Source organism: Mastomys coucha, unplaced genomic scaffold, assembly GCF_008632895.1.
Source record: "Mastomys coucha isolate ucsf_1 unplaced genomic scaffold, UCSF_Mcou_1 pScaffold15, whole genome shotgun sequence".
NCBI classification, from domain to species: Eukaryota; Metazoa; Chordata; class Mammalia; order Rodentia; family Muridae; genus Mastomys; species Mastomys coucha.
Window position 1 is genome coordinate 70,893,709 of NW_022196897.1, and position 13,441 is coordinate 70,907,149.

General features: G+C 35.7%; 1 protein-coding gene across 2 annotated transcripts in view; it reads right to left on the bottom strand.

Moving 5' to 3' along the window:
- Calcrl (calcitonin receptor like receptor) overlaps positions 1-13,441 on the bottom strand; it is an 87,166-nt gene that overhangs the window by 23,982 nt on the left and 49,743 nt on the right. For both annotated transcript variants that reach the window (XM_031370814.1, XM_031370813.1), the window contains 4 exons: positions 13,117-13,246; positions 10,992-11,102; positions 10,616-10,728; positions 9,208-9,299 (listed from right to left, as the gene is read on the bottom strand). In XM_031370814.1, the coding sequence (XP_031226674.1) occupies positions 9,208-9,299; positions 10,616-10,728; positions 10,992-11,102; positions 13,117-13,246 (446 nt within the window). The remainder of the gene's footprint in view (positions 1-9,207; positions 9,300-10,615; positions 10,729-10,991; positions 11,103-13,116; positions 13,247-13,441) is intronic.

Below are 13,441 nucleotides of genomic sequence, written 5' to 3' on the forward strand. Positions count from 1 at the left end.
AGGAAGAGAGTGAGAGTGTATGGCAGCAGTCACCCTTGCACATGTGAAGAAAATTAAAGAGATTAACTTACAAAATATTTCCTTCATTCTGGAAGATTTCAGTCAACTGTTATTTTTATTTTTCTACTTTCCAGCTATAATTTCTAAGTATGTATACATACATATACATATACATACATATATATATATATATTTACTCTACCTTTCTAATTATCCTCACTTCTTTAAGATCTTAGTTTTTGACATCTGAGTACCTCACCAGCAAGAATAGGAGTAGAGTATCTAGTCGCTCAAAGGCTTTGTGTTTCCTAACTTCTAAAATGATGGTACAATTCTGAGGAGGGTTATACCTTGAGTTCCTCATACATGGTCCCATCCATGTGCACAGATTAAGAAAGTAAATTAATTATGTCTGCAAGATTATAAAGCCAGACTACAACATATATTCAATTCTGGAATAAAATTACTTTTATTATGTGTTCTCTTTGAACTACAAAATTTTAATGCATTTAAATAACCGTATAGTTCTATGCTAAGCAATGGTTTGCCAGCTTAGTTAAAATAATTTTGTATCATTCTATATCATTCTAATTTAGACACAATTAAATAACCCTTTTGGGTTACTTTTTCAAGAAACTACATAAAATATATTCATAAAGAAATTAATACTTATAAAATATCAATAAGCATTTATCTTTAATATATATGTAGCTTCAAATCATACAACTATTTCCTAAAAGAATCTCAATTTTCTACTAGGTTACTTGTATTTCCATACATGAGACTCTCCTCAATTAGCCACTAGCAACAGTTATTTCAGAGTTGAAATGGTTTTTATTGAGTAAAATCCATTACTTCTTGCCCTACATTGCCCTTATCCAAATCTTTTATTACATAATTCAGTATATATTTTGAAGATTTTTTGCAACTCTGACTCATATTATGTAATGTAATTAGTTTGAACTCACACAACATTCAATATGAGAAACAGTTTTCAAAACCCCGATTAAACTAAGACTTGGAGATGGACTGAGTAGGAGTTCATAAACAATACTAAGAAAAACATACTTAGGTAAACAATATGCAATGTTAAGCTAGAGGAAGCAGAGGATGCATATATATGGCATATCAATCAACCTAAGTACATAAAACTTGCAAAAGAACAAATAGATCACAACAGTTTGGAAAGCAAGGATGTGGTGGGTGGTCTTTGACAGGCATGCAATCACACAACTCTAGATGACTACAAACTCAACCCTTGTCAAACTCCTGAATAGATCAAATGCAAGGTCAAAAGTCATTAGATGAGTCGTGTTTAAGTGATGGTTCTGGATTCCTAGTCAAGTTTATCAGACAAGTCTGTATGTGGAAAAAGACTCAATCTGGGATTCCTTTGGTTTTCAGCTATCTTAAGGGCCGAATTATCTATAATTTCCTCAGAAAAAAATATGGCTATAAGGAAAAACAATACCTGCTTTAATTCAAGAGAAATGTGCAGACAAATAAAACAGAAGTTCATGAAACTGACTGAAAATATTTAGATGAATCTGAGAACAAAGGTAAGAGCTTGGGTCATTCACCTTGAAACATAGATGCACAAAGCACATAGCCATTATGCATGAGTACTATAAGGCTACCTCACTAAGTTGAGAATGCTTGACTCGCCAATGGGATCTTTTTTTTCCCTGCTGTATTTTATTTGGAACTCATTTCAATAACCTAGAGAGATTATTTCTACATGCTTGACAATATGCAACTTACTTTAAAAGTTAAAATTAGCATCAAAAATTTCAGCAGAGATGTTCTTTCAAGAAATTAAAGCAAATTGAAGAAAATAGAAAAAAAAAAGAACCATGTTTCCCTTGACAAGTCAGATAGATGCTGCATGCTCCCTTTTATGTGCAAGCCTTTTATCTGAGTTGAAAGTAAAAGGCAGGTTTGCTATGCTTTCAGCTTTTGCACAGTAATTAAGACATAATTTGTAACTAATTCCAGTAAAGTTTATTTATTTTTTATCTAGAGTTCTGCTTTGTTTTTCCAAAGATTATTCTGAGTAAGTCGTTGCCTCTGAGGGCTTGGAAAACCCCAAAGTTATGGCTCTGTCTCTCCCCCTCCCTTTCTGTTCTTTCTTTCATTTTCCTGATCTTTTTACTTTAATTGGCTCTAATATAAAACAAATCTATCTGGTGAACAGCATTTCGTGTTCTCTGTTTCTAATTTAAAGCATGGATGAGTAGAGAACTGTTGTCTTCCCTTTCTAAACAAAACATAACAAACAGTACCCTAAATCAACATTGTGTATAGTTCTGGGTTTTTATCAGGGTGGGTCAGTGACCCTTGATTACCAAAGTGGAGAAAAGAGTTTACTCTACAAAAGACTAGCTGAGGAAGGCTGCAGTGTAAGGAGCTGGGTTAAGAGGCAGAAGGGATATGCTGGTGGGTTTTTCTCACACACAGTGATTTTATCTGAAACATCAGCTCCTCTAGAAATTGTTTCCAGGTTATTTGTCATGAATTTCTATCATCCTCAACAGTCGATGAGCATACTTTATGCAGCATTTAAACCTAGGAATTTCTGAGGTGCCCAGAGCTTCTTTTTTTTTTTAATCTACAGTCTGCTGTCTTATTTTCCTTGGATACCTCTACAGATTAGAATTCAAAGTCCTAATCTAATTGCTTTCTTTCTTGATGGAGAAAATAAAGACTAGAAAACTTCAAGGAATTTGTCAGAAGTTAAAGATAAGGCATGGACAAGTCAGCCCTGGATGAAACCTACGAAGCCTTTATGTCTTCATCCGTCAAATGTTTATTGACTGCCAACTTTGTGCAAGATACTTAGGGTGTGGGAAGTGTGTGAAGAACCAAAACAAAAAAAATGGTTCCTGTTCTCCTTACTTGAACATTTGTCACATTTCACATAAGGCTTATTTAATAACAAAGGAAAATCAGTTTTGTTTTGTTTCGTTTAGTTTCTTTTTGTTCAAACTATAATTCAAGAATGTTCAAGTCAAAGAAAATAGCTAAGTCAAACAGAAAGATAATAGATTTAGAAGGACCTAGGAAAGTTAGTTCTTTACTGGAAAGTAAGTAAAGGTAAGAATTAGTCTAGACACTATCTTATGGCTTCTAGTTCACACTTTCTACCTTTTGAAATTCTGTTCATCCAAGAAACATACTTTCTTTCTTTTTTATGTATAGCACAGTACAGTATTTATACACCCATTTAATACATGTTTAAGCAACAACATAAAAGATTTTTAATGTCAAATGGCAGTGTAATTCTCCATTTGATGCAGTAAAATAGCTAATTTTAGAAACATAACTTTTCAATGGCAATATTGTATCACAAATCTTTGACTCGTGAGTCAGATGGGTCCCTCTTCCTTTATGTTCTTACAGATCTTTATAGCACTGCATTAATATTTTCAAAAATTGCTTGGTTATAACATGTGGACAATGCTTTTAAACACTCTTGCTCCATTTGTTAAAATTATGTCCAGATTCAAAGGTGTGCCTGTCATACTAACTCACAACTAAAAGATGCTTGATAATTTTCAATAAAGCCCAGCAAATAAACAATTCATTTTAATTTTAGTATAAAGGTTAAGTATAAGTAAAGTAATTATTTTCTGTCTTTTAATATTTTTGTAGAGGCCAAGAACCAAATTTCTTAAGTTGTTAGATGATTCATTTAATTTAACAAGATTTTAATTTTGTGCATTATAGAATATTTTAAATTTTTTATTGATTCTTTGTGAGTTTCACATTCTGTGCCCCAATCCCACTCATCTCCCCATTCCTTCATATCCATCTTACAACCTTGCAACCTCCCTACCCAAAAGAAAAAAAAGCATAAAAACTATCTCCCAGTGGAAGCTGAAGTGTGTCACAAAGTATACCCTTTTGTCCACACATCTTTACTTGAAAATATTCATTGCAATGAGTCACTGGTCTGGTTTGAGAGCTCTGGCTTCTGCTACACACTATCAGTCCTTGATCCACACTGGAACGCTTCTCAAATATCTTGTGGAGCCTTGTGTCATGGAGATCCTGCAGCTTTGGATCTACAGGCTTGGCCCTTTCATGCACTCCAGCAGTTCATCCCTGGGGTAGACGTAGGGATGGGCCAGCTCAAAGCCCTGGATTTGAGCCTGGGTGGCAGCTGAGTTGGTCAACCTACCAGCTCTCCCAAAGTCACACCACCAGGGGGAGTTCTCCAGCACTGCCCTGGCTAGCTCAACCAATGCTGCAGCCGGAGAAGGGCTGAGCCAGCTCCCACACTCTCACACCCTCAGACCACCTTGCCTTAGCCATTGCCACCAGCCTTGTGCTTCCCAGGCAAGATGCAAGGCCAGCTCTTCTGAGTGCTACAGCCATTGAGGGGCAAGGACACTTCTCCCACCCGCGAGACCTCAGACCAGGGCCAGCTCTTTTGTGTTCATGCCCTTCAGGCTGGGTCATCCCCAATCGCATCCTCAGGTTCAGCTCTACTGTGTTGCCTATGCAAGGTTCAGGGCCCTCTCTCAAGGGCTGCAGCTGGCGGGAAGTGAGGCCAGCCGTCCAGAATGCTTAACCAGTGAGAGGCCAGGCTAGATCTGCACAGCCCTTGGACATCAGCATGGTCCAAGTAGCAGCCCAGACAAAGATGTCCACATGGTCTTTAGTAGTAATATGAGTCACGGAAATTAACACTGATCCTTGACGCTACATGGTCACAGACCCAGGCATGGCCCTCAGTGTCAGCACAAGCCATAACTTCACCATGGTTTCAGGTGGCAGGGCAGACTACTCCCATCTGGCCGTTCCTCTCCACCCTCGAGTCTCCAGTTCCACCTCTCTGCACAAGGCTTAAACCTGTCTGCTTCTCTTTCTCTCCCATCTCTCCAGCACATACTTGCACATTGCAGTGGCTCCTGCTGCAGGTAAGCCACATGGCTGGCAGGCTTCTGGGTGTCTTCCCCAGCCCACACCACATTTATCACTACTTTTAAGAGCAAAATTTTTAGCAAATATCAAGTACTTGTATTTATTACATATTGATCTTTAATGTTTTCAATTGTCCTTTTTCCTAGAAACTTTTTAATTAGCCACATAATTTCTTGAACTCAAAGATCCGCCTACCTCTGACTCTCAAGTGCTGAGATTAAAGGTGTGCATTACCAATACTTGAATTCTTTTTTTCTCTTATTATACAAACTCTATTCCTAATTATTTAGACTCAAAACCATATTTATAACACTATATATAATCTTAGTCTTTTATGACTTAACATAATGAGCTACTTATTTACAAAGCATGAGAACAGAATTAGGGACAATATGAAATTTCTGGCCTCTTTGGGAATGAAGGTTATATCTGCCTATTATATCTTTGAAACTAATGTATTTTAAATAAACATACAAGTTCCGCTTTGAAAAAGTGATTTCCATAGATAGTTTGGAGGTTTTAAGTCTTAATCTTTAAATGTTGGTTGAATGGTGTTTGATTTTAGAATAAAACAGATATAAGTAAAGACACCAAACACTAAGCCAGAAATTCTTTCCAATTCATATCAATGATTAGCTTTCTTTTGCACGAAAATATTTTACAAATACAAGCTTCTGTTACATATTTTAACTTAAACATAACTCACTCTAATTCCCATTGCAAAATTCCTTCTCCATTCATAGATTCTTAAACTTTGAAAGAACATTGGAAGTCCTCAGTTCCAGCTATGAACCCAAAATAAGAGCAACTGACTATAATATTCTTGTATGAATGTGTTCAGCATGTTGTGCATGTGTGGGAACAAGCACAAGTACATGTTTTTATACATGTGGAGGCCACCAGTTGACACTAGACATTTCCCTCAGACATTCTGTCCTTTCTAAAGCAGTATGTTTCTTTGAACCTGGAGCTTGCCATTTTGGCTGGATTGACTGGCCAGCAGGACCTTAGAGTTCCTTATCTCCCCAGCACTGGGATTAGAGGCTCCAGTTTCTTGCTCCCACCTCTTTACATGGATGCTGAAGATCCAAACTCAAGTCCTCATACTTATGTAGAGAGCACTTCACTGACTGAGTCTTTTCTCTGACCTGCCATGTGAATATTCTTGATGGCTTAGTACATGATTTCTGTCTGAGTGACAATTAGGCCTATTGATAACTAGGTGTTCGCTACATTTTGTTTAGCTTTTAAGAGGTTTTTAGATAAAAGTGCCTATTTCTCTTTGTTACTGTACACACTCTATTCCTAATTATAATTATTTGTACTTATGATGTTATGCTCCTATCACTGTGCATCTTAATCCTGTATGACAACTTCTTTGTGCTGTTATGATTAGGTTAACATAGCTATTGTTGCCCTTAATTTCCCAACCCCCTTGATAAGCCATTTATTATGACAAGAGTTTCTCCATTGAGAACTGAATGAATGAGCAGTCTGATTAGAGATTTAGACTGATTGTATACTTTTCCTGGTCCAGTTTGGCTTCAGTATTGTTTGCCTTGGCAGCCCCATTTGTCTCATAAGCCCAGTGAGCATTTATTTTATTAACTCTTGGATTTTTTTTTCATATGATGAAGAAGTATTAATTTTGCTTTTCACTTGTTGGGTACTCTACTGACATCTTTGCTAAATCAAAATTGCATGAGGGCATATGGCCTAGAATTCCAGGACACCATTGTTTTCTTTCTTACTACTGGTTTTGGAATGCACTGTAATTGCTATTAACTTTATCGCCTTCAGAAACTTAATGCCCTTGGATGTTTTGGCTTATTACATTAAAAAATAGAGACAGTTTAATCTGAAGAGTCTCAACTGGAATGGTTTTTAATTTAAAGAGATTATTATCTTTCAAATGCTTTTAAATTTTTACACTTTGTCCACTGTAACTAATTACAGCTTTAGTAAGGAATTCAGGAAGAATCCACTGAGAAAATGATCAAGTATAATTCCCAGATATGAAGCATTTAACCAGGCTAGGGAGGCAGAGAAAATAAAAAGCAAGATTCATTAATACTTTCATGTTCATGTAAGGTGCAGATAAAAAGCACTCTAATGTTTTGAAGCAGAGAATAACAAATAAGGTCTGCATTTAATGCCAGTTTTTTTTTTAAAGATTATCTACAGTTGAATAAAGGAAACTGATTTTTAAAAACCATTAGAATAGCAGCTGGGTGTGGTGGAACACACCTTCAATCCCAGCATTTGGAAGGCAGAGGTAGACAGATCTCAATGAGTCTGGAACTAGCCAAATCTACATACAGTTTCAGGCCAGCAATGGCTACACAGTGAGTTCCTGATAAGAAATAATAATAAGTTTTAAAGTTACATAGAACATACTTAGTAGTAATGGTATCAGAGATGATTAAAACTGGATTTGGTAAGAATATTAAAAGGACTATAAGGATAGGTGGTGGTGGCGCATGCCTTTAATCCCAACACTTGGGAGGCAAAGGCAAGTAGATTTCTGAGTTCAAGGCCAGCCTGATCTACAGAGTGAGTTCCAGGACAGCCAGGGCTACACAGAGACATCCTGTCTTGAAAAATAAAACAAAAAAAACAAAACAAAAAACAAAAACAAAAAAAAAGGACTCTAAGGAGAAATGAAAGGGAGAATGGACTCACAGATTATTGCTAAATATCTGATGAATGCCACTGAGCTTCTGGAGACATCACCGGTGAAGATGGGTTAGTTTGTAAGAAACCTATCTTAGGTTTGGAAGAGCTGGACGTTATGAATTCATTCTGAGAATATTGTTTGTGGGAGACTTTTGAATTGATATAGTTCAAGAAGCACAAAAACACATATCTTTGATCAAGAAATTGCAAGACTTTGAAAAATATAAAATGTTTGCAGAATAAAACTAAAAATATTGTAAAAACTGGGGCTAGAGGATGCATCAGTGGCTAAGCGAATTGGCTACTCTTGTAGAGAATCCAGGTTAAATTCCCAGACCCATGCAAAGGCTTACAACTGTCTGTAACTCCAGTTTCAGGAGATCTAATGCCTCTTCTGGCCTCTATGCATACTAGACTTGCCCATGGTGCACAGCACACACATGTGCGCACACACACATACATATATATGTGTATGTGTATATATATATATATATATATACATATATATGTATGTGTATATGTATATATATACATATATACGTGTGTGTGTATATATATGTATATATCAGAAGTTCAGCTATTATTAAAATGAGTGTGGCAGTTCCTCAGGAAGATGAGACTCAATCTACATCAAGATCCAGCTGTATCACTCTTAGACATGTGCCCAAAGGATGCCAAGACTAGAGATTGCTCTCCACAAACTGACAGCAAGACCCCATTGCTGGATACAACATCTGCACAACTCATTGAACATAGACAAATCAATATAGTGCCTACATGGAGCCTTCATCCCTATATTCTAGCATCTTTGGCACAGGAAAGCATTCAGCATGTTACCAAAAGAGAAAATTTTTAAACACTGAACCAGCCACTTGATCTACAATGGTATCCCTGCCTGCACAGTATGCTAGTGCAATGGTGGCACGAAGACTGGGTGTAACCAACCAATATCTAATTTGACCTAAGGCCTACTCCATGAGATTGCCCATACCTGACATTGAGCAGGTGGCCAAGAACCTGAGAGTAGGGACCTAAGGCAAAACCAAATATTCTTAAACTGTTCTTTTAAAAATGTAGCAATAATATGACTCCTAATGACATTCTGTAGTACACATAGATCATTGTCTTGCACCGCCATTATCAGAGAAGCTTCTTCCTGCAGCAGATGGGAACAAATACAGAGACCCACAGACAGACTTTATGCAGAGAACGAGAACTCTGAACACTAAGCCATAAATGGGATGTCTCCATCAAATCCCTCCCCTCAGGGCTCGGAAAACCCTAGGTAAGAGGAAGCTAAAAGAAAGTAAAAGCCAGAGGTGACAGAGGATACTAAGAGAACAGGGCCCTAAATCAGCATGATCAAAGCATGTACTCTAATTTTATATGCCTAATAATCTTATAGAATTAGGACTAAGATAGCCCATTCATATCCTGCTTATTTATAAAACTAAAATAAAGTAAAAAATACTCCAGTTTACTTTAAATATAAAACTTAATATTGTTACTTATCTCTTGTATATTTTGTTCACACATGAGCTCAATATGCACTTAATCTGAATTCACCACAGTTGTCAAATTAAAAAAAGATTTAAATATACTTACTTGAAGTAAAAAAATATGATGAGAGAGATGAACAGAGATACAATAGATAATCCATGTCCAATTATAGTTAGGTAGAACAGATTCAGTGCGGTCTATAATTGTGTGATAAGAAAAAAGAATAGAATGAACCCTGTATCTAAAAATCTACATATATACTAGATAAAATTCAAAGGAATAAATTCTAACTTTAAAAGCACATGTAGATAGATTTACAATCACTTGATTGAAAACCAATAAATATTTGAAAATATATAAATGAAAAATATCTATATAAATTTACCAAATGTTATTAAAAACTTATAAACCATGTATTCTTTTCCTTAAGGAATCAGAAGTCACGTTGTATCTTTAAGGCAATGCACTTATTGATCTAGTTTATACTGTATAGTGTTATATATTCAAAAATCAAAGAATACTCAATGATTTGCTTTACTCAAAATTAAATACCTGATAAGGCTTTCTTTACCCACTGAGATTTTCTATTTCTTTTCACAAGTCTGAGGCTCGGAGACAGATCTTACTATGGAAACTTGAAAGATCCTTCGATCTATATAAATGTATTTTAACATTCTCTTAATTTTTGCTTTCTTTCTTTTTCTGTTTTCTTTTATCATATCATTTACAGAGATTTTCTTTATTTGATTGTTTGCTTGGTTGGTTGATTGGCTGGTTGGTTAGCTATTTGGTTGGTTGGGTTTGGGTTTGGGCTGGTAACTTAAACACCTCTAAATATGCAGCGCACACGTGATGTATAACAGTGATGGCTTGCGGGGCCGCTGGAAGACAGTCCGCTTGTTGAGCACAAGAGGGTTTTCTTATCCATGGCCATGGGGCAGATAAAGTAACAAACAGGAAGTACATATCAGTGTCCACATTTTTAATCATATACACATACAACTGAAAATACATAAAAATGTCTCAATCAAGCTTTACTCTGACTATTGTCCTTAACCGTGGCTTTAACTTTAAGTTCAAAGCAGGAACAAGAGTGGCAGTGTCCCGCACAGCCAGTTAGGACGGGCGCCTTCTTCGGAGGAGCAGGTGAAGGTTTAAATCCCACTGAGCATATCCTGTTTGCCTAAGAACAATTTTTGAGGTAATTCTAGAATTTCACTAGAAATGAAAGTTTTCCCTTATATTACACTTTTAAGTTATATTTTCTTTGGAAAATCTGAAACCCCGATTCTGAGGCATTGACTTGTAAATACACAGTTACCTAACAGGGTTACTTCCCTAGTGTAATGACAGAATTAATAACAGCTTTTCCACAGATTTTTTTCATTGTTCTTCTCAGATGATATTAGGAAACACTTTTATTGTGGAATGGAACACTGACTTCTTTTCATCAGTACTGCATTGCTCTGATTTTAAAATCTAAGTCAAATTTCAACTCATGATTGTTACATACCTTCACTTTCTCATGTGTGCTGTTATTGCACAGGGTGTAGTTGGTCCATGTTCTGTTACTATCTGGATGCCGAAACCAGTGTCCATCTTGGTCACAGATCTTTGTAACCTTCTCTTTAATAAAAAGAAAAAATTAAAAAGGTTTTACTATATTTATAGTTTCTATTCAATCTTTTTCTTTTGGTTAAATGAATTCAGAAGTAGAGAGTTAAAACTAAGAGAGTTATATACTGCAAATCTTTCAAGACTACTTTTGTGATAAGTTCCAAATGCATTTAATAACATGTCCTTAATATTTAATAACATTTATAAATATTAAATAACAATGTTCACTCTACAGATTTCAGCAAGATCTGTAATTAAATTCCAGTATCTACCTGAAGGATCAAAATCCTGAAAGTAATCAGGGCAGTATTGCATTGATTCCGTCCCTGCTGCAACGTCATTCCAGCAGAGCCATCCATCCCAGGTCCTGTTGCAGTAAAGGCCTTAGAGAGAAAATAAAAGGGAAGGGTCAGCAAGTCTCTGTGGCTTCCCATGAATCAACTCTTAAGGAATGTTTCTCAGTGCCTTGTGTGAAGAAGCCTCCTGGAGATGAAGATGTATGAAAGTCACAGTTGCTTGATTTTTGTCACACACTGCAATCACTCCTACAACAACAATTAAGAATTATTACCAATGGACTTCAATCCAAACAGAAATGACTGCATAAATATTAGATTCAGTTTCATTTCTTCAAAACGATTGTTCAATAAATCAGGCTATCTTTGATGATTGTATTTAGCCATGAGGCAGTGGTTAATTAGTGTATTAGTTAATTACTGTATTTAATTTTTTTAAAGCAAAAAGTAAATCATGTTTTATTTTAGAAACTATATTCTTTCCCCCACCCCCATTTGTTTTTGTTTTGCTTTTCAAGACAGGGTTTCTTTATGTAGCCCTGGCTGTCTTGGAATTCACTCTATAGAGCAACCTAGCCTTAAACTCACAGAGGTCAACCTGCCTTTGCCTCCCAAGTTCTGGGACTGAAAGTGAAAAGTTTTTTGCACTGCAGGCAAAAAACTGTTTTGTTAAGGAAAATATTTGAGAATTTTCTGAAACAAATACCTTCTAGTCAATATTACTATTTTAACATTTTAACTGTAATCATTTTATGCTTTCATCAATGTGAGTATAAACAATCTTTTATAATATATTATATATATTTCATATATGTAAAACAAAATTATGTATAATAAAATAACAACAATGTTCTAAAGATATCTAATCAAAAATCTATAACAATCTCTAAGTCATCAAAATTAAGTAGAACATTGACTGCTGCATGCAATATTTGTTAATAACCATGTATCTGTATAACAGTCTTGTGACCATTTTAACTCCAATAGAGCCATAATAATGCTGGTATCTGAAAACGCTAAATAATTACAAACCTTTAAAAAGCAACTAAGGCCGGGCAGTGGTGGTGCACGCCTTTAATCTTAGCACTTGGGAGGCAGAGGCAGGCAGATTTCTGAGTCCTAGGACAGCCTGGTCTACAGAGTGAGTTCCAGGACAGCCAGGGCTATACAGAGAAACCCTGTCTCGAAACAAACAAAGCAACTAAGACAACCACAGCTTTCTTTCCTATCATCTTAAATAAACTTAAAATGTTTCCCATCATATATGGCTTGTAAAATAAATTTTGTGATCTACAGAAGAACACTTATATTGCTTTAGAAATCATATTACACATGTCCAAGTTGCCATTATAAAAGTCTGTGTGTAGAACATTTCAACATGGGTAGCGTGGTGTATCACAATGTCTATTTTTTCCCCAGTGGGTTCTGTGGTGTCAGAGTGAGATAGATATCTTTAAGATGGATTTCAGAAACACAAAGTATCTTTAGAAGATATTTAGTCTACTTTAAAGTATTTTTTACAAATTGCAAAATGCACTGTAAAGTTCTGAGATAAAATAGTGATCCTGAACTACTTTACCACAGAATTGTTTTATAATGAAAATATTTTCCTGTTACTCAACATTATTTTTAGTACTTAAACCTTCATCTAGATCATTTGCAAGGAGTTAGTTCAATACTTTTAAAACAATAATATGAAAGAAAATGATGCCAGTTAACATAGAATTGCAGTCACATGCAAGTTCTATTAAACAAAGTATTTTATAAAAAAAAAGGTAAATTTATAAATTACATGAACTGATGGTCAATAGTTATTGACTTGTCTTAGTGTTAATATCTGTTAGTATTTTGAATATTTTTGCAACTTCTAATGGATCATTCCGAAAACTTCAGTGGATGAAGTATTTTGTTAAATTTTACTAAAAAGAAGAAGTTGGATCATGTCATAAAACATACTTCACAAATGCATAATAAAATTTGTACATAAACCAGAAAACAAGCAACTAATTAATTTTTATTAGTGGATGTAAGAACCCTCATAGACAGTTGGGTTTTTTTTTTTAATTACATGTTAAGTGCATCTAGTGCTAGTTGCAGCTACCTTCTGTTTGTTGAATGGGATCTTGCATAATCTTCTGGTAACATTCATATTGAGCTGTCATGATCTTGTTTCTAGTGACTCCCAAGTCTGTTTGGTTCACGCCTTCTTCCGACTCTGCTGAGACAAGACCCTAAGGGAGTAAAGCAACAACGGCTTTAGGATGATGGAAATCTTTGTTAGAAGCCTGGTGGAAAACAGCAAGAGCCGTGGTGTTTGGATACAAAATGACTTTCATGAAGCAACCCCCTAATGCGTAGTGTTTGCCAATTTCCATAGTCTAAAGTGTGTCCGGTTTCAAACAGCCTTCGGGGTGCCGCCAATGACA